Genomic DNA, 21,552 nt, shown 5'->3' on the forward strand with positions numbered 1-21,552 from the left:
ATGTAACGTTTTATTGACATATGTACGAAATTATGTTAACCGTGTTAACAGACATGAATTCTACATTTCGTAAATAATTAATGTCATTGGATTTAATACTAAATTGATACAGATTAACTTCATTTTTTCATTTATTTTCTTATTTCTTTCTTTATTTATTGCTTATAAAAACACGAATGAAAAGACACGCTTTTTCTGTTTCTAATTTATTTGAATAACTACTTAATGTATAATTATATAAAATTGTATAAATGACAGAATATGAATAAATATGAACATTTTCATAAAATATGAATATTATAAAATAGGAAAATTTTTATTAGTGGATTGTTATTCCTGACCGCATAAATCGTAACTATTGGTTCCCACTTAAGTATTATTTATAGGTTAGAATATGAAATTTTATATATTTACTCACTCTAGTTATGATACATTTGATACATATTGGAGTTACATGAGAATGTTGACACAGGGCAAGTTGGCCGTGCGCGTAGAGGCGCGCGGCTGTGAGCTTGCATCCGGGAGATAGTAGGTTCGAATCCCACTATCGGCAGCCCTGAAAATGGTTTTCCGTGGCTTCCCATTTTCACACCAGGCAAATTCTGGGGCTGTACCTTAATTAAGGCCACGGCCGCTTCCTTCCAACTCCTAGGCCTTTCCTATCCCATCGTCGCCATAAGACCTATCTGTGTCGGCGCGACGTAAAGCCCCTAGCAAAAAAAAAAAAAAAAAAAAGAATGTTGACATCAAGTGTGAACTACGATGTTCCAGACAAAGAGGAAGTGTTACTTATTTCCTAAGGTCTCTTTTACAACTTTATATGCATGAATAGTGGTGGGGACTGAGCAACTAGAACTGTAGAGTAACTCGGTTGTTGAGGTTACGACATCACAGCGAAGCACGGATTCAACTCGAATACTCATTATAGCGTGTTTCACTTAACTTCCAGCTAGCTACACTCGCTATAGGACTCTGCTGTTGTTCCGACTGCAGACTGAAACGACTGTAATGTTCGTCTCTTTTCTTATAACTATATATTTGTTTAAAGTTGTTGTGCTGTATTTTCTATCAGTATTTGTAATAAAGAGGCAATAATGCCATGCAAATCCTCCCAATTATGGCAGTATTGTACTTGTAGTCCAGGTAGAAAATCCACTATGTATAAAATTGCAATCAAGTCTATTGTACAGGTGGAGGAACGTCAAATTTATGGATTCACATAGGGTGCGTAGTACAGGATATAGTTACACATGGTGAAAGTATTTCCGTTTGTACTTATGGATGAGACGGTGCAGAAGAAATAAAGTGGATAGGAGTTTGGCTACCTTTGTATGCGAAGACATGCAGTCACTGATTTGTAGAGGATAAGGATTCAAGAAGTTCATCGGAGACTTAAATCAACGTTGCGACCTTCCATCCCACCACACTTTCAGATGTAAATAAGGTATGTAAGGTGTTAATTCCTCACTGTCTGAAGAGATTATGACCATTGTGAAGGCAGAGCTCAGCACAGCAAAACATCTCTCTCTTACTACTGACTGCTGTACATTCAAGTGTCATGATGTCAGGGCATTTTGTGTCATATGGAAAATTAAAACAGGTTTATCTGGAGTCAGCCCAGTTGAAAGGACATCACCTCACACTACACAGCAGATAATATTGGGGATCGTCTAGCTGAAATCATATGTCAATGGGGGTTAACAGGAAAAGTGGTGGCTTAACCACCGACAATGCAGCAAAATAGAAAATTCTCAAAATTCCCTCAGGGATGCACGCTGGGGAGTTTCAAATTTGGGGCTCAGCTTAAGGAAGCAGTTGGATATATGGCATGTGCTCTGCGTGGTGAAAATAGATGCGAATAAATGAGGCACTTCTAGGCATCTTAGAGACTTAAAACTTTGTACCAGAGACCTCAGGATCTCTAGAAAAATTGAAAATTCTCGAAATTCCCTTAGGGGTGCACGCTGGGGAGTTTCAAATTTGGGGCGCAGCATAAGGAGCCAGTCGGATATATTTATCTAAAGCGATAACATATAGGTTTTGTGGGCTTAAAAACTTTCAGGAAAGTCCTCATTTTTACCCCCTCCCCTGAATCAAGATGGCGGCACAATCTTCCAGACGAGTTAGAAAATTTAAATTTGGCAAAATTATAGATTTTAGCCTGTAACCGATGGAAAAATTCCAACATGTTACATTTTTTATTCCCCCCCCAGAAAAATATTGAAATATGGAGGCAATTTTAATGACGGTGCAGACCTTTGTTTCAAGGTATTTCGTGGCTAAACTGTAAGTCGTATCGCAAAACGGATGGCACAATCTTGGTTGAATTTGGTCCCTTATATGTTACATTTGGCTGTATTTCTCGATTGTATATAAAGTTTGTGCTTTTTACACCATATGTGGCCATATACGAACAAATAGGTGGGGGAAGAACTCCTATTCCTAGGTGTGCTTCTGAGGAGGAAAACCCCAGCACCTGACCCACACAGCATGCCATTCCATACTGACTGCTATCTAAATAAGGGCACTAGTCATAACCCTAAACACAAGAGAGAAAGAGAGGAAATTGACCCTGTGCCATATGCTAATTCAGAATATACCATCTGAGAATATGTTATTGATTCACAATTTTTTGTATTGGTGAAAGAGGAAAAAGTCACCAGGTTGCTCAATGCATGTACATTTTGCTAGAATCATATTCTTTAAATTAACACCTTGAGGAGCTGTATTTTGTTGTGAAGTTTACAATTTTTATTTAATTATTATTATTAGTTAATAGGTATTCATAACTTAAGGAAAGTGGCTGGTTGATTTCAGTACAAGACCTTACAAATATGTTAGTAACATGTTGTCCATTACATGTACTGGCATCTGACCAGTTATACATAAGTACTACTCTTCACGAAAGTTCTTCCCTATGGTGGTGATGATGATGATGATGATGATGATGATGATGCTTCTTGTTTAAAGGAGCCTAACATCTAAGGTAATCGGCCCTCTTCCCTATGGAGACTTCGTCAAATGTGTATTGTTTGGTATTCATTACTTGATTTGGAGACAAAATAAATGAATAGCTCCCCAGAATAACGTTGCATAATCCATTAATCCATTTTTGTTGTAATGGAGTTAATGATGGAAAAACGTTGCATATTCCATAGCCGACGATACTGCAGTGGTAGAAGGTCAAAGCATTTACTGTACAAAGAATTATGAAGCTGTTAAGTTGGCTGTCCTTAGAAAAACGTTGAATATAGTTGACAAGATGGCGTCCACAAGCAACATTTGTGTGTCTGGAGGGTCCATAAATCTCATAAATAAAGGAAAACGACTATCACTACATATAAATGAGTGGAAGGATGTGAAAAACAAGACACTGAAGAACAGCGGAAAGGCGTATACAACAAGGAGGAATGTTATAAAATCAGGACTGAAGCCTTCAAATGAAGAAAGTATATAAACTTTGCATATCCGCGAGGAAAATCAATACTACATGTCGTATCCTACGTCATCATTAATATAACATATAATTGATTGTTTTAGGAACATACCTGCTCTTGCATACATAACGAGTGTCAGATGGTTACTCTCGATGGACGATGGCATCTTTTTACAGAGTTTTACAAGATGAACTATAATGTTCAAAGCAAGTATCTTGCTGAAAATAGGGAGATCATTGAACCTGTGCATCGCAGGGTTACAAAGGATATCTCCAGGAAGACTTGTTAATTTCTGTAGTATGTTGTGAAAGGTACACGATATTTGGTGTGTCAAAAGACATTGTGTGCTATTTTTTGAATTTCACGTCGTCGCTTGCAGATGCTACAAATAAAAATAAAGAATGGTTGTGACATTTCTATGATGGACGTGGCACTCGCAGCAACAGACCACGAAAATTAAGTGATGAGTTACGAGAGAGTATCTGGGAACATATAAACTCTTTCCTGAGGCAGCCTACTCATTATAACCGCCATTCCAGTTCCAAAGACTGTTTACATTCCGATTTAAACATCACTAGAATGCTTGCAATGTACTGTGATCAGTATCCCAGTTCAACAGTAAAGCTTCATTATTACCGTGAAATCTTTAATAGAGATTTTAAATTAAGATTCTGTGTGCCATGGTCAGATTCTTGTTCTACTTGTGATAAACTGTATATCCAGTTAATATTTGCAGAAAATGACTATGGACACCACCGTGTGAGTGAACAAACTGAGTTGCATCACAGAAGAGCAGAGAAAGCATACAAAGTATTATATCAAGACATGGCTGTTGCTAAGGAAAATCCTTCAGTCATTGTACTCTGTGTTGACCTGGAACAGGTTCTGTATTGCCCTACACTGACTTGCTCCAACATCTTTTATCAGCGTCAGTATTCAACTTACAATTTCACAATCTGTGATGTCTCAGGAGCTTGTACGATAAACATCTGGCATGAAAGTGTTGCAGAAAGAGGTTCAACAGAAATACTGTAGCTTCGTTCTTATTCAGGTATATACGTGAACATTATCAACGTTTGACTGGTACAGTAGGTCAGGAAAGGAAACTTATATTGTGGTCCGACTGTTGTGTAGGCCAGCACAATAACTGGCGAATGAATGGTAGTGGTGCTGCAGTACTTGATAGGATTAAAGCTTTTTACAGAAGTTAATCAAAAGTTTCTATGCAGTGGTCATAGTTTTCTGCTGTGCGACAGAAAGTTTGCACTGGTTAAAAAAAAAGAAAGTGAGTGTGTCCAGTATACATTCCTCAGCAATGGAAAATTATTGAGACTGCTCATCCAAGCAATCCATTTGTGGTGAAGGGGATGGATATGGAACATTTTCTGGATTTTTCTATTCTTGAACAAAATGCGCAGAAAGACTTGAATTGTAAATTCACCTAGGCACTATAGTTACGGGTACCTTCAGATAACCCTACTGTTGTTCAGTTAAGGGGAGGGCACAACTACTACTAAGCGCCAAAGGGGAAAAGGGAACATCGTTTCAGTTGAAGAATTTTGTCCAGTGTATAGCGACAGTCTTCCAATCAGTAAGCAAAAGAAGGCTGACCTGATAGCCATGCGTGACTTTCTAGAACCGCAGTACAGGGAATTTTATTGCAATTTGAATGTCTAGGAACACTGATCTATTTCATGCAAATTCAAGACAAAACAGACTAGTTATAATTTCACTTCACATCATTGTAGAAAGAATATTCACCTTATATTCTGAAATGTAAAACTTGCAATGCAACAGCCCTGACCTTTTAGATTTGTTCAAAGAGATTTGGTTGGATATCCAATGTTCTTATAATTTTGAAGCGTATTATAAGTATATTCACTTAGAAAATTTAATTGGTTGGCCTCATCTATTATGAAAGAAGATCAGTTAAACAATTTAAAGTTATTTCTGATGGATATTTGTGAAGCATTTTTGAGCAATATAATGTTTACCTTCTCAAAGTAGATGAAATGGATTATGCAACATTATTCAATTGACCACAGTAAGAAACTGTATTTGTTGGATTGTGGAGGCTGAAACACTTACTGCTAATCTGCAAATGGAGTTTATTAATAATAACATTATTTATTTAACTTCTGTACTAAATGTTGATATTCTTAATAGATATTGCAGCATCGAAATTTTGTCCCCATGAGCGTACTAGGATTAAACTACGAGGGCGAATCAAAAAGTAAGTTAACACTTCCAAGATATGGCCATTTATGAAACCACCTACACATAGGCAAAACGGCTATGACAACATACAATGTAAGTTCACTTTTCCACAGTCCCCAAGAGACTAAACATTTCTCAGAACGATCAACCAACTTTTCGATTCCGGATGCGTAATCACCTCTAGCACTATGTAACCACCTGGAGACAGCTGCATCATCATTTTGAAATCGTCCACTGAGATCCTTTTTCAGCTTACCGACTGTATGGAGGATACAGTTACAAAAAAGGATAAAGGTTTCCACCCGTTCAATACAATAAAATAGCGAAATTATTAGAATATCACGTATTTATTATCCGTCGTTTTGGGACCGGTTTTGGCACCTTCCTGTGCCATCATCAGCCTAGGAAATTGTTGCAAGGCTTTTTTAAATAGCTACATGAAATATTTCTTGTAGGGCAAAACTCATACAGCTATAAAGTATGTACAACTAGCCTTAAAGAGTAATAAGATCATTCCTTTAAAAAATTTATGTCATTAGTAGTAGACCTTTGTTCATTATTTCAATAATGTCCAAATCGTTATTGATGCTATGAAAACCATGTTTATCGTCCTGCATCTGCTGTCCTATTGCTGAAAATCTCTTGTATTTAACAGCATTTTTTATGCTCGTATCTACTAATTTTGAATGATCTCTCCCTGTTTGCCCAATGTATACGCTGGAGCAGTCGTTACAGTGAAACCTGTAAACGCCTGATTTATCAAAGGGGTTGGACACATTGACTAAGTTAGAGTTATGAAAAATGTCAAGATTTCTTTTGTTAGTCCTGAAGGAAATTTTGGTATTTCTCTTTTTAAAAATGTTTGTTACTCGGAATGAGGAACTGTTTCATGTTAAAAAACGGACTATGATAAGTTATTTTACCCACGTAAAGAGAACACTATTCCGGAAATCAGCTGTTAGTTTAGCATTTTAGAAAGTGCCTAATGACATAAATATTTTAAAGGAATGCTCTTATTACTCTTTAAGGCTAGTCGTACATACTTTATAGCTGTATGAGTTTTGCCCTGCAAGAAAGATTTTTTCAAAACTGGGTGTTACAATTAGTTTTATAATAGTTACAACAAATCATTAACGCAAAGCGCTTTTAAAATGTATATATTTGTTTTATGACGTGTTTCTTATTTTATTTTAATTACATAGATTTTGAGTTACATACGTAATTGTAAAATTTACAACTTAGCATAAAAGGCTCTGTTCATGTTCTTACACTGGTGTAAGAATTTCATGTAGCTATTTAAAAAAGCCTTGCAACAATTTCCTAGGCCGATGATGGCACAGGAAGGTGCCAAAACCAGTCCCAAAATGACAGATAATAATTATGTGATTTTGTAATAATTTCACTTTTTTATTGTATTGAACAGGTGGAAACCTTTATCCTTTTCTGTAACTGTAAATTTTGATTCAATACGGACCGAAAAATGAAATTCTTGACATTAAATCTATGGAGGATGTCGCTATACCTCCCACTTGAATCGCTGCAGCAGTTTGGACGTTTGGTAGTCTGTGTGAAGTGTTGCGTTATCGTGCAACAAAATCACACCAGCACTCAATTTCTCCCTTGCTTTTCTTTAATTGCCTTACGCAACCGGTTCAGCGTTTGATAATACGTATGATATAGATGTTGATTCTCATCGGAAACCTGAAATATTTGTACCGAATGAGTAAATTTATAATACCATTCATTTTGCCCCAGTGTGCTAAGTTGGGCTCATCAGTTGGTAAATAGCACAACCACCAAGATGTATGGCTGGGGCAAAATGCTGGCAACCAGGAATGAGTTAGCTGAAAAATTTATAATGTCTAATAAGAGACCATTTATATTGGTATTATAAATTTACTCATTCGGGACAGATATTTCAGGTTCCCTACGGGAATGGACATCTATATCATCTGATGGCCAAGCAGGTATACATTTTTGGTAATGAGATAAAGTCTCTTATAGTGCATTGGCACTGCCGGTGGCTCCAAGTAGCTTACACAGTGGCCTCCATGGTATGCACTAGCCATGCGTCTTAGTGGGTGTGCTATTTACCAACTGATGAGCACAACTTAGCACACTGATGCAAAATGCTGGCAACCAGGAATGAGTTAGCTGGGAAATTTATAATGTTCAATAACGGCCCATTTATATTGGTATGATAATACAAAGCCGAGTTGATTGTTGTGCCCTTCAGCATAAATTCCATGTGCACCACACCCTCCATGTCAAAGAACACTGTCGCCATTACCTTTCCTGCTGAAGGTTGGACCTTGGCCTTCTTCTGTGGTGGTGGTGGTGTTATGGTGTGCATCCATTCCATCGATGTTCTCTTTGTTTTTGGAGGTGAAGTGACGGACCCGCGTTTCATCCCCTGTGATGATTCGCTGCAGAAACTCATTGCCCTCCACAGAATACCGTTGCAAAAATTCCAGTGACGATTGGAAACATTGTCCCTTGTGAACATCGGTGAGCAGATATGGGACTCATTTTTGACACAGTTTATGAAATCCAAGGTGCTGGTGAACAGTGGAGAACATGCTGCCATATGAACTGTTCAGCATGCAGGCAATTTCCTGCAGAGTCATGCACCGATTCTCTCCAGTGTTCCCATCCACACGGTCAACATTTGCAATGGTACTGGATGTTGCGGGCCTGCCTTCGCCATATTAGTCCATGAGATGTGCGTCCGGCGTCAAATTGCGTACATCACTTTACAATACCTAGGTGATAAATTGAACGCTCACCATATACAGCAGTGATTTCAGATGAATGTCCGTGCAATTGAGCCGTTTAGCCCATAGAAATCTGATCGTTGCATGCACCTCCAATTTGTCGTGAACATCCAGTTGACACGCAATTGAGCCTTGCCAGTTCTGCACACACATCTCGACGGGATACCACATCAACCTTCCTATCGGACGTGTCAGCAGTTGCTGTAACTCGCTCTGCATTGTCCACGGTCACGACGCACAGTGTGCTCTTGCGGCAAGCTAGTGTAACTTACTTTTTGATTCGCCCTCATATATATAATTGTTACATTTGAACATCTTAATTGTTACTGGCCTTTACTGGAACTAAACTGACTTTCTTAGGGACAGAAGACCATCAACTAACTGACTGCACCATTAAGGTTGAATAGGTTTATCCTGACCTACTTGGGTTTTACATGTCCATCATTTCTTGTTTTTTATCAGTCATTTCTGTTATTTTGCTGTATTGATATGTTGCTTCTGGGAAAGATCGAAATATTCATCCTTTTATTCTTAACTGCTTCGTTTGGGTCCTGTAAGCATCAGTGAAATATTCTTTGGAAAACATTGTTTTAGGTTTTTTATTCAAAAGTAAAATTCTTTTTCTATAGATGCCAATTGCAAACTACTGGTATCTAAGAAATTCTCCAACAACTATTGCATATCATTTGTATGAGATCATACACTACAAATTACTGCTGTTAATGCACTTGCATGTCTCTAATGTCTGTGAACTTTGAGACAGGATTGCAGAAGGAAGAAAGAGTAACAGATACTTGCACCTCTCCTTTGCTCCTACAATACCTGTGCATCTTAGCACCAAGAACATCACTAGCTGTAATTGTTTAGGATCACACACTTAAATGAATGAATTGTATTCACTGGCAGCTGCCAGGACTCTGGAAGCAATATCTGGCAACACTACTATGCTTCTTCTGCCTCTGATAGATAGATAGATAGATAGATAGATAGATAGATAGATAGATAGATAGATAGATAGATAGATAGATAGATAGATAATGCCTTTATTGGTAGCGAAGTTAGGGCTCAAGGCCCTCTCTTACACTTAACCACTAGATGAGTATACATATACATAACTTATAATTTCGAATACAAATAAAACAAATAATACTAACAGCAATAATAATAATAATAATAATAATAATAATAATGAAAGAATTCTTAATTTTAAAATACACAAAATAACGTACACTTAAATTATGTAACTGCAGTAATCCATTCATTCATCCCATTCATTCCTTCATTCACTCAACAATTATCCAGCAAGTCAGCGGGATCTACCCAGCAAATGCTCCCGGCAAGCCACTTTAAACTTGCGATGAGAAGGATTTTCTCTAATGTTCGCAGGTAGCGAATTCCATGACCTAGACACAGAGATTATGAAGGAGCGGTTGTACACAGCAGTACGGTTTATAGGTATGGCAAGAGAGGAACCAGATCTTGTATTGTGTTCATGATAGGACGAGAGGTAAGAAAAAGATGAAGACAGATAGTCGGGAGTATTAGTGGAAAGAACTTTGTGCAGAAGCGATAGCATGTGAAGTTCACGGCGCTGGTGCACTCGAAGCCACGACAGCTCCTTATAATAAGGTGATATATGAGCATCATATCGCAGATTAAAGATATATCTTATGCAGCTGTTCAGGCTCCGGTCCAGTTTCTTGTTACTGTCCCAGGTTATTCCAGTCAACACAGTGTCACAGTAGTCAAATATAGGTAGTATAAGAGAGCGAATTATTTGTACTTTAAGTCGAACAGAGAATATATTAGCGAACCGTTTCAGGGGATATAAGCTTTTATGTACTTTATTGCATGTGCTTATCACCTGTTGAGTCCAGTTTAGAGTCTCAGTCATGATAATTCCTAAGTTGGTCACTGAAGTAGAGTAGGGTATGATTTATTGTTTAAAATTATTGGGGGGATGTTCTGTTGCTTGAGGGAATAAAGGTTTTTACTGGTACCGATAATAATAACTTGAGTCTTATTTGGATTCATTAATAAACTGTTTTTATTTGCATAGTCACTAAGACGTTGAAGGTCAGAATTTATTTTAGTAATTGCAGTATCAATATCACTCGGTTTTGAATGATAGTAAATCTGTATATCATCCGCGTACACTTGCAATTTGCAGAATTTAAGAGCTTTTGATATATCATTAATTTGGATGATAAATAGCAGTGGTCCAAGAACCGACCCCTGAGGGACGCCGAGGGTCTTCCTTTGCCATCCTGAACTCAAATTTCCAACTGTTACACGTTGCCGGCGATTTTCAAGATAAGATAAAAAGAAACGAAGTGATACACTGTTAAAATTTAGCTCTCGAAGTTTCTGCAGTAGTAACTGAGGATTAACAGTGTCGAAGGCACTACTGAGATCTAATAATGTCAATACAGTCACGTCCCGTTGGTCCATTGCACGTCTGATATCATCTGTCACTCCTAGTAAAGCTGTCGCAGTGCTATGTCCTTTCCTGAAGCCGGATTGAAAGGGATTCAAGAGGGAATGCTTGGTAAGGTATTCAGTAACTTGTGTATGAACTAGACGTTCAAGCACCTTGGATAAGGGTGGTAGAATGGATACTGGACGATAATCTGAAGGAGAATCCAACTTGGAGCTCTTCGGGATGGGTCTAATTAGTGCATCTTTCCAAACATCTGGGAAAACTCCGTTTGTCAGGCAGTAGTTAAATATATGAGTTAGTATTGGCAGAACAGCTCCTAAGTTATCCTTAATAAGCGATATAGGATTGTCATCATTACCTGTGGCATTAGATGTTATAGCGTATATCACACGTTTAACTTCATTCGAGCTGACATTTCTAAAAGAGAATTGCTCATACACAGGCTGCTCTTGTAACAAGGGTAGTGAATTTTCTGGGAAGGAGGTAGAGGCTATTCTTGGCCGTGCGAAATGATCATTTAAAACATCTAGCGATATGCTTGGCACATGTTGCTCTACGGCTTTACCTATACCTAACGTGCGTAATTTATTCCATTTTTGTCTCGGGCTGTTATTGTTCATCAGTTCCTGAAAGTATTTATATTTAGCATTCCTAATTAACTGCTTTGTTCTGTTTCTCAGAATCTTGTATTGCTGGAAATCATCTGTGTCATGCGTCTGTCTGTATTGTCTGTACAGTTTGTCACGACTGGCCATAGCAGATCTTATCTCGGCCGTTAGCCAAGCGGAAGAATGGCGGGTGATTCTTACCTGTTTCTTTGGTGCGTGCTTGTCAAATATTTCCAGTACCAGTGAATTGAATTTGTTTACTTTAGAGTTAATGTTCTGAAAATTACATATACTATCCCAAGGCAAGTTATATGCATCGTAGCGTAGTTTATTCCAGTCCATATGTCGTAAGTCCCGTATTGTAATGTAGCGTGGTTTGTACTTAGGTATTCTAGTAGAATAACACACGTACAGTAGGTCATGTGAAGAGATGCCAGGAGCAGGGATCTGTCCGTGCTTAATTACTTTTTGAGGTTGATTTGTCACAAGAAGATCAATTAAGGTATGACTTGTGCGGTCAGAGTAATGAACATGATTAGTAGCGTTGAGGGGTAAAATTGTCATGTTTGTAGCGATAAATAAATTCAGTAGATTGTTCGCGTCACTAGTCTGCTTCAAAAGGTCAGTGTTAAAGTCGCCCATGATTATAATGTCATCGTATGCCGAGATAAGATTTGCTAATGCCTCTTCAAAATCATCAGTCTGTCTTATTTTAGGCGGCTTGTATACAATCCCTATCAATATCTTTTTATGGCAGTCTAATTCTACAAACATAAATTCCGGTCGCAGTGTTAAGTCGTGGGTCAGAAGTGGAAATTATCTTACATTTCAGGTCATTTCTGTAATAAAGTAGAAGTCCACCGCCTATTTTGTTAATGCGGTCATGGCGTAATATTGAGTATCTGTCAAGGTTAGCTGTCGATGACGGCATGTCTGTACGCATCCAGCTTTCACTGATTCCAATAATATGTACATTGTTCACTTCAAAAATAGCCTGAACCTCTTCTATATGAGCTAATAATGACTGGCCATTTAGGTGACAACAATGTAACGATCGCGGGTGGCTACTGAGCTGCTCTTGCAACACAAGTCCTGTTGAAGGTGGTAGGGACGAAAGAGAAGGGGAGGGTGAGGGCTGTGGAGAGGAATGCAGGTCAATAGTATTACCGTTATACTGGTCAACAATCATATGAAAGTAAGCAGTATGAAAAACAAAAGTTAAGTAAGATGTAAAATAAGCTTACCCCAGCAACCTGGTGAGTAGATTCACTGACTTTCACAAGCACACACATACACACACACAAATATAAATTAATTATCGGTACTACACGCATAATTTCTTTCTCTTAATTTCACGAGTTCATCCTACTCCCTGCAATGTTTTTTAACTGTGCTATCGTGGATATCTGAGATTTGGTTCCATCTTCTCTTAATACACAAATGCGTCCATCTTGAGTCCAGCATTTCTGCAGTCCCCATAAATCCCTTGCCTGATTAAGTATATGTTTTCTCGCACTTGTGAGGGACTCAGCATGAGCCCACTGCCCTTCAAAGCTCGCTTTGCACGCCACACTCGATCACGATCATGGTATCGTAGGAACTTTATAATGATAGGCCGATTTCCCTGTGAGACCACTTCAGCAGACGTTCTATTTCGGCGGCCTAGCCTGTGGCAGCGATCCACATCAAGAATTGAAAGTTCAACCGAAAGTTTATTTTTCAGTGTGTCCAGCATTTTAATGTAGACGTCCTCGGACGGCTGTTCCAGGACACCATGCAATAATAGGCAGTTCCGGCGACTGTACTGTTCGACCTCGTCCAACGCGTCGTCTTGTTTCTGGAGCCGATCTTCAAGAGCCTTCAACTCCCCTTTAAGCATGGAGATGTCTTCGCTGGTCTGTTTCTTGAATTCCTGGAACTCGGCACCAAGCGCTTGAAGCACGTTCGGTGGGTTAGCGGCACCGACTGCTGAGTCTAGGCGAGCTTGAAAGTCTTTCATGCTATCTTCGAAAGCCGATATCTTCTTAGCTACTTCCTTTACTGACATGATGATTATTTTTTAAAGAAGAAGGCACTTAAATATATCACTTTTTTAACACGGATTAGCACTTTCAGCTGATTAACTTGCAATTTAAACAGGGTATAGCAAGAGCAACTTTACTCTACCGTCTCATTCGGCGCCATGTAGACTGCTTATGGAACAACAGTTCAGTCTTAGTTTATGCCTGGAACATGAATAACTTCATCTCGTTCAAATCTAGGCAACATCTCCTGGGATCTTTCCTTTTAAGTTTTATTGTGTCCCTGTCAGCTCCACATTCTAGGTGTAGGGAACATGTCTCTTGCCTGCAGGCCCTGGATTTGATTCTCAGCCAGGTCAGGGACTTCTACCAGGATCTGAGGGTTGGTACAAGGTCCACTTAGTCTTTGTGAGAACAGTTGAGGAGCTAATTGACTGTGAGATAGTGGCCCTGGTCTAGAAAGCAACAGGCCTTCAGTGTCTGAGCTGCATTCGCTTAGTAGGCCAAGGTCCATCAGGATTATGATGGTGGTAATAGAGGTGGGGAGGGTGGTGTCTCCCTTCAACAAACTCTGTGTTTGTATGTGTAGTGTTCCTGCAGATTTTGAAATGCAACCCCGAAGTTTGTCATGCAGCAAGCAATGCAATATGTAGGGTATTACTTATGATGAGTTTTCAGCACCTGAAAAATTTTTTTTGATTCAGTGTCCCTGCAGAGCCTGACAACATAATCATGACGGTGACTATAATATATAACTAGGCATCTTTTATTACTACATTAACTGCTGAAGGGCTGATAAATAGGTCTATGTCATTTTCAAGTGGGAAATATTTGTTGTCTGGGATTAACCCTGGAAATAGTCTATTTTACACTGACTTGGGTTATTTCCAAACAGCTGGGCTGAGTAATTCAAATGGTAGAGCACTGGCCTTCTGAGCTCAAGTTGGCGGATTTAATCCCGGCTCAGTCCAGTTGTATTTGAAGGTACTCGAACGTGTCAGCCTTGTGTAGGTAGATGTACTGACATGTAAAATAACTCCTATGGGGACAAAATTCTGTCACTTGAGCATCTCTGGAAAGAAGAGTAGTTAGTGGGAAGTAAAACCAATAACAATAAAATTATTATTGCTGTAATTTTTAAAGATTCATTACTGGAAAACCCAGTAAAATAAGAATTGATGAGTCCATATAGATATTACATGCATTTCCCGTAACCCTAGAACTGTGGACCATGTGCTGTTTCAAGTGTGATTGTCTCTCCGAAAGATGGACTTAAATTCAAACTTACACGTATTGTAAATCATCAGATGGCATTAATGTCACGTCATGCTGGTTCCAGCTAGTTTTATCTTTCGTTTTGAAAGCCTTTGAGAAGCAAATGACTATCATAGACTATTATTTGGCTGCAGGAGTGGATGTACTTTCATGCTGACATTGAAATTGCATTTAGCAAAATGGCAGCCATCGCAGTGTTTTTACTGTAACTAACAGAAATTGAACAGAAATCATTGAAAACTGGTTGTTGAGTAATGAAACACACTTTGTACTTTGCAAGTTTTTTTTTTTTTTGAGACAAATTGTATGTGAAGATATCCTTTTTTATTGCAGGAAATTCAATATTTTTTAATTATGAATATTTTATAAAAATCCTTTTTATGATTAATTCAAAATAATGACAATGACTTTTTATCAAAATTATATAGATTAATCTTTCAACTTTATATTGATCTATAATAAGGTTAAGTGATGAATACAGTATGCTTTCACAAACTGTTTTCTTTTATTCTGTACATTGTGGAAACTTACTGCAGCATTTGACAAATAAACCTGAAGCAGTTCTAGGGTTAAACTATGGAGTGTTGGTAAGCATGAATAAAAATACTGTAGTTGTTTAGAAAATATATTTTCAGTAAGATATGCGTGTGTGTTTTTTTCTTTCCGTGTTTTCTTGGGAACATCCTATCTATGCATTTTCATGCGAGTTATGTTTCAAGTGATATATGATGTTGCAAAGGTACAATTATAATTAATTCTAGCCTTAGTGATTTCTTTGTTCTGGTTTATTGTAATTGTAATTTCATAATGGTTTCAGCTGCAGAAATGCATGTCTTCTCAGTTGATGACATCTGGACAACTTGTGTATAAATTTCCATGTTCCATTCTCATTGACAGTTCGTAAGGCAATACTTCTAGCAGCTGGTAGGGTACAACTAGAGGATTCAATCCCGGGATCCCAGGATCCCAGCTGCTTTTCAATCCCGTAGTTTTCGGGATTGCGGGATTTTCAGGATTAACATCATTTTTAAAAATTTGCAAAATAGACTGCGTGAAGCGAAACTCTCAGTGCGTTTGAATAATCCAGTGCACTTGGAAGAGTCCGATTTCGAGTTCATCGACGAAATCATTGAAGTCTTGGCTCCAGTCAAATTAACTGTAGAAGCACTCTATCGCACTGATGCGGATTTATGCACAGCTCATGCTGCCCGTAAGTTTCTTTTTAAGCAATTAAATGACAATAACTTCGAGTTGGCTTCTAAATTCAAGATACATTTACAAAAGCGCATGAAAAGCGAAGAAATGAGTTGAGTGGCGTATTATGCTACCTTACAAAATCTTCATAGTGCCAATGTGGCGTTGGTGTTCGATGATGAAATAAAGCTTACATTTTCATGTCCGAGCAAAGTCCTGGGGAAAAAAAAAAAAAAGAAACACACAGATTGTTTCTTTAATTGAGAGATTAAATGGTTAAAAGGAATGATGAAGAGGAAGAATAAAATACGCAAGTCGAGCCTACAAATACAGGAAAATGTTATTTGATGCTCAAAGAAAAGCTTCAGCTGGAAATAGAAAACATGAAAATTATGTCTCCTGAGGCATTAAATGAAAATGAATTTTCCAGAATTGTTAAGAAGGAACTGAACCTATACGTGTCTTCAAATTCTACTCGGAGCTATAACCTAGAGCAGGCTTATAAGTATTTTCTAACGATTCCTCCAATTTTCATCAAACCTGAACGCGCTTTCTCAGCAGCTGCATATATGTGCAACAAATTGAGAAGCAGGCTTGATGATTTGATGAGACACTGGACGCGTTGTTATTTCACAGAGCATGTTTTCGCAATTCAAATTAGAATGTCCCTAATAAATTAGTTTTCTTTATATTTATGAGAAATGTGACTGATTAATGTTATTTTTAAATACTTTTTGCTAAGAAATTTACTACCTACTTATTGTGTTGTTGCATGAAAGTCATCTATTTAGTCTATGTTCAGAGAGATTGTAGTTAATTTCAAAAGTTTATTTGCATAGTTTGTTACATAAGGTTTTTTAATTTATGTAAGTTTAAAAAGATCTCACTGATTCTTGGAAAAGAATAATTTTAACATAAGGACTGAGTGATTTTAAGTCTGGTTAGTCTGACCCTAAGTCTAATTAGTTAGAGTGATTACATTTGCTAGGTGTATGCTGCAAAATATGTTGATTTTGTCTAAATTTAGATTTGCTAACTAAGCAGCTGATATCTGTTAGATGTTCTTATTTTTTATTTGTAACCTTCAAAATCCTGGGATGTATTTCTTGATTGAATCGTATGAAGTAAATTTTCCCCCTTTTTTGCAGCATATTTATCATACGGTCGGGATTGAGGGAAACACCATGACTTTGTCACAAACACGCTCTATTGTGGAAACAAGAATGGCTGTTGCAGGGAAAAGTTTGATGGAGCATAATGAGATCTTGGGTTTGGATGCTGCATTGAAGTACATAAATGCTACCTTGGTTAATAGGTAAGTGTGCCTGAAAATTTTTCCTGGAGTTGTTACTTGGGTCATCAGTTGATGACTGGTTTGATGTTTTTTTTTTTTTTTTTCCAATCAGTCACTACTGATCTGCATTTAGGGCAGTCGCCCAGGTGGCAGATTCCCTATATGTTGTTTTCCTAGCCTTTTCTTAAAATAATGATCGCAAAGAAATTGGAAAATTATTGAACATCTCCCTTGGTAAATTATTCCAATCCCTAACTCCCCTTCCTATAAACGAATATTTGCCCCAATTTGTCCTCTTGAATTCCAACTTTATCTTCATATTCTGATCTTTCCTACTTTTAAAGACACCACTCAAACTTATTCATCTACTGATGTCCTCCCACGCCATCTCTCGACTGACAACTCGGAACATACCACTTATCTTGATTAATAAATTTCATGATGTTCCGCATTGATATCTCTAGTATGTCATAGAAAGAAAGAGATCCACCTTATCAATACTAAATTTATTAATGTTTTCTAAAACAGGACCGGTTTCGACTTATCACAAGTCATCCTCAGCTGTCATTTACATACACATTAGAATACATGTTTTAATAGTTGTATCTTACAAATAAACATGTCATGTTTGATAGACATTAGGTATAAGTTTTGTGAAATTCATATGAAGTATTGTTCTTTCTTCATGCGTATGTGTCAAGTTAAAATGGGGTAGTATACTTTATATAAACTTTATCAAATAAATAATGTGAATCTGAATTTGAGATTGCGTTGAGAAATGAAATGCCAGGTGGTTAAAACCTGTATTGAATGACCTCTTCAAATATATACTGTGTAAAATACATTATGTGCAACATAAGACAATGGCACATTTCAATATGCAAGTTAAAAGGTAAGAGGCAGTCCTGCAAATTTGTAAATCTTCATATGAAGTACTGTTCTTCACGTGTACATGCCAAGTTCAAATGGGGCACTATTGGCACTATTTTCTTTCTATGACATACATACCACTTAATCGAGCAGCTCGTCTCCTTTCTCCCAAGTCTTCCCAGCCCAAACTTTGCAACATTTTTGTAACGCTACTCTTTTGTCGGAAATCATCCAGAACAAATCGAGCTGATTTTCTTTGGATTTTTTCATTTTCTTGAATCAAGTAATCCTGGTGAGGGTCCCATACACTGGAACAATACTCTAATTGGGGTCTTACCAGAGACTTATATGCCCTCTCCTTTACACCCTTACTACAACCCCTAAATACCCTCATAACCATGTGCAGAGATCTGTACCCTTTATTAACAATCATATTTATGTGATTACCCCAATGAAGGTCCTTTCTTATATTTACACCTGGGTACTTACAATGATCCCCAAAAGGAACTTTCCCCCCATCAACGCAGTAATTAATACTGAGAGGACTTTTCCTATTTGTGAAACTCACAACCTGACTTTTGACCCCGTTTATCATTAGACCATTGCCCACCATCCATCTCACAATACTATCGAGGTCACCCTGCAGCCACTCACGATCTTGTAACTTATTTATTACCCTGTACAGAATATCATCATCTGCAAACAGCCTTATCTCTGATTCCACTTCTTTACACATATCATTGATATATATAAGAAAACATAAAGGTCCAATAATACTGCCTTGAGGAATTCCCCTCTTAATTATTACAGGGTAAATAAAGCTTTGCCTACTCTAATTCTCTGAGTTATATTTTCTAGAAATATAGCCACCCATTCAGTCACTCTTTTTTCTAGTCCAATAGCACTTATTTTTGCCAGTAGTCTTCCATTATCTACCCTATCAAATGCCTTAGATAGGTCACTCGCAATACATTCTATTTGGCCTCCTGAATCCAAGGTATCTGCTATATCTTGCTGAAATCCTACAAGCTGAGCTTCAGTGGAATAACCTTTCCTAAACCCAAACTGCCTTCTGTCAAACCAATTATTAATTTTGCAAACATGTCTAATATAATCAGAAATAATGCTTTCCCAAAGCTTACATGCAATGCATGTCAAACTGACTGGCCTGTAATTTTCAGCTTTATGTCTATCACCCTTTCCTTTATACACAGGGGCTACTATAGCAACTCACCATTCATTTGGTATAGCTCGTTCAAACAAACAATAATCAAATAAGTATTTCAGATATGGTACTATAACCCAACCCATTGCCTTTAGTATATCCCCAGAAATCTTATCAATTCCAGCTGCTTTTCTAGTTTTCAACTTTTGTATCTTACTGTAAATGTCATTGTTATCATAGGTAAATTTTAATACTTCTTTAGTATTACTCACCTCCCCTATCTGGACATTATCTTTGTAACCAACAATCTTTACATACTGCTGACTGAATACTTCTGCCTTTTGAAGATCCTCACATACACACTCCCCTTGTTCATTAATGATTCCTGGAATGTCCTTCTTTGAACCTGTTTCTGCCTTAAAGTACCTATACATACCAATCCATTTTTCACTAAAATTTTTATTACCCCCAATTATGCTTGCCATCATGTTATCCTTAGCTAATTTCTTTGCTAGATTCAATTTCTTAGTACCTTCAATTTCTTCTTACTTCCATAACCATTTCTAACTCTCTTTGCAACCTGCATCTCCTTCTTAGTCTCTTTACTTCCCTGTTATAATATAGTGGATCTTTACCATTCCTTACCACCTTTAAAGGTACAAACCTATTTTCACATTCTTCAACAATTGCTTTAAACCCATCCCAGAGTCTGTTTACATTTTTATTTACTATTTTCCAGCGATCATAGTTATTTTTTAATTACTGTCTCATGCCTGTTTTATCAGCCATATGGTACTGCCTAATAGTCCTAATTTTAATACCTTCCTTTCTTTCACATTTATTTTTAACTACGACAATAACAGCTTCGTGATCACTAATACCATCTATTACTTCAGTTTCTCTATAGAGCTCATCTGGTTTTACCAGCACCACATCCAAACTATTCTTCCCTCTAGTTGGTTCCATCTCTTTCTAAATCAGCTGCCCTTCCCATATTAACTTATTTGCCATTTGCTGTTCATGCTTCCTGTTGTTCTCATTACCTTCCCAATTGACATTTGGTAAATTGAGATCACCTGCTACTGTCACATTCCTTTACACATCATTTCCAACATAGCTGATTGTCTTATCAAATAATTCTGAATCAGCATCAGCGCTACCCTTTCCCGGTCTGTGCACTCCAAAGACATCAAGTTGCCTATTATCTTTAGAGATGAGCCTTACACCTGGAATTTCGTGTTTTTCATCCTTAACTTTTTCCTAACTTACAAATTCTTCTTTCACCAGAATGAATACTCCCCCTCCTACCATTCCTATCCTATCTCTACCATACACACTCTAGTTCCGTGGGAATATTTCTGCATTCATTATATCATTTCTCAGCCATGATTCAACTCCTGTTACAATATCTAGTAAGTATATATCTATTGAATTACTTAATTCGATTCCTTTGTTTACAATACTTCTACAGTTGAGCACTAACATTTTTATGTCATCTCTATCTGATTTCCAGTTTCCTGTTCCCTTAACACTGCTCCCTAGGCCACCCTGTTTCCCTGAATGTGCCTGCCTATAACCCTTCTAAACAAATTTCCTAACTTATATGTACCATTGCGGTTTAAGTGAAGGCCATCTGAGCGCAGATCCCTGTCTCCTACCCATTAAGATCTAGAAATCTCACTGCCAGTTTCCCACATACCCACTCCATAGTCTCATTTAAATCCCCAATCACCTTCCAGTCAGTATCTCTCCTACACAGTATTCCACTGATAATAATCTCCGCTTCCTTAAACTCCATCCATGCTGCATTTACCAGATCCCACACATCCCCAACTATGTTGGTACTTATACCTGCTTTTCTTACGTTGTTAGTACCAACATGAAACACTACCACCTTCTCCTTTCTCTCTTCCTTCTCTTCTACTTTCCTCAACATTTGCCTCAACCTAATTTCTGGATAACACTCTACCCTGGTTCCCTTTCCTCCACACACTTTCCCCACATGTCTAACAATGGAATCCCCCATGACCAGAGCCTCACCCCTCCCCACCTCATTTGATCCCCTCCCCTCCCCTTCTGGACAGCCCTATCTTCTCTCACTGCTGCAGAAGCTACTTCCTCTTTCCTTTTCTTCCTCCCATGACCCTGTTCCACTTGTCTTTTCCTTTCCACTCCTACTTCCACACATCTCAGCAACAGTTCCCTGTTCCTTCCTTCCCTCGGTTGTTCTACCTGCAGTGACTCGTACCGATTTCTC

At 37.9% G+C, this 21,552-nt stretch overlaps 1 protein-coding gene across 1 annotated transcript in view; it reads left to right on the forward strand.

Annotated features, from left to right (window-relative positions):
- The window catches only part of Fic (FIC domain protein adenylyltransferase), a 103,996-nt gene that overhangs the window by 44,698 nt on the left and 37,746 nt on the right, over window positions 1-21,552 (forward strand). Inside the window, exon 3 of the mRNA XM_067145499.2 lies at window positions 17,115-17,281. Coding sequence (XP_067001600.1) covers window positions 17,115-17,281 — 167 coding nt within the window. The remainder of the gene's footprint in view (window positions 1-17,114; window positions 17,282-21,552) is intronic.

The sequence above is a fragment of the Anabrus simplex genome, chromosome 4 (genome assembly GCF_040414725.1).
Source record: "Anabrus simplex isolate iqAnaSimp1 chromosome 4, ASM4041472v1, whole genome shotgun sequence".
NCBI lineage: Eukaryota > Metazoa > Arthropoda > Insecta > Orthoptera > Tettigoniidae > Anabrus > Anabrus simplex.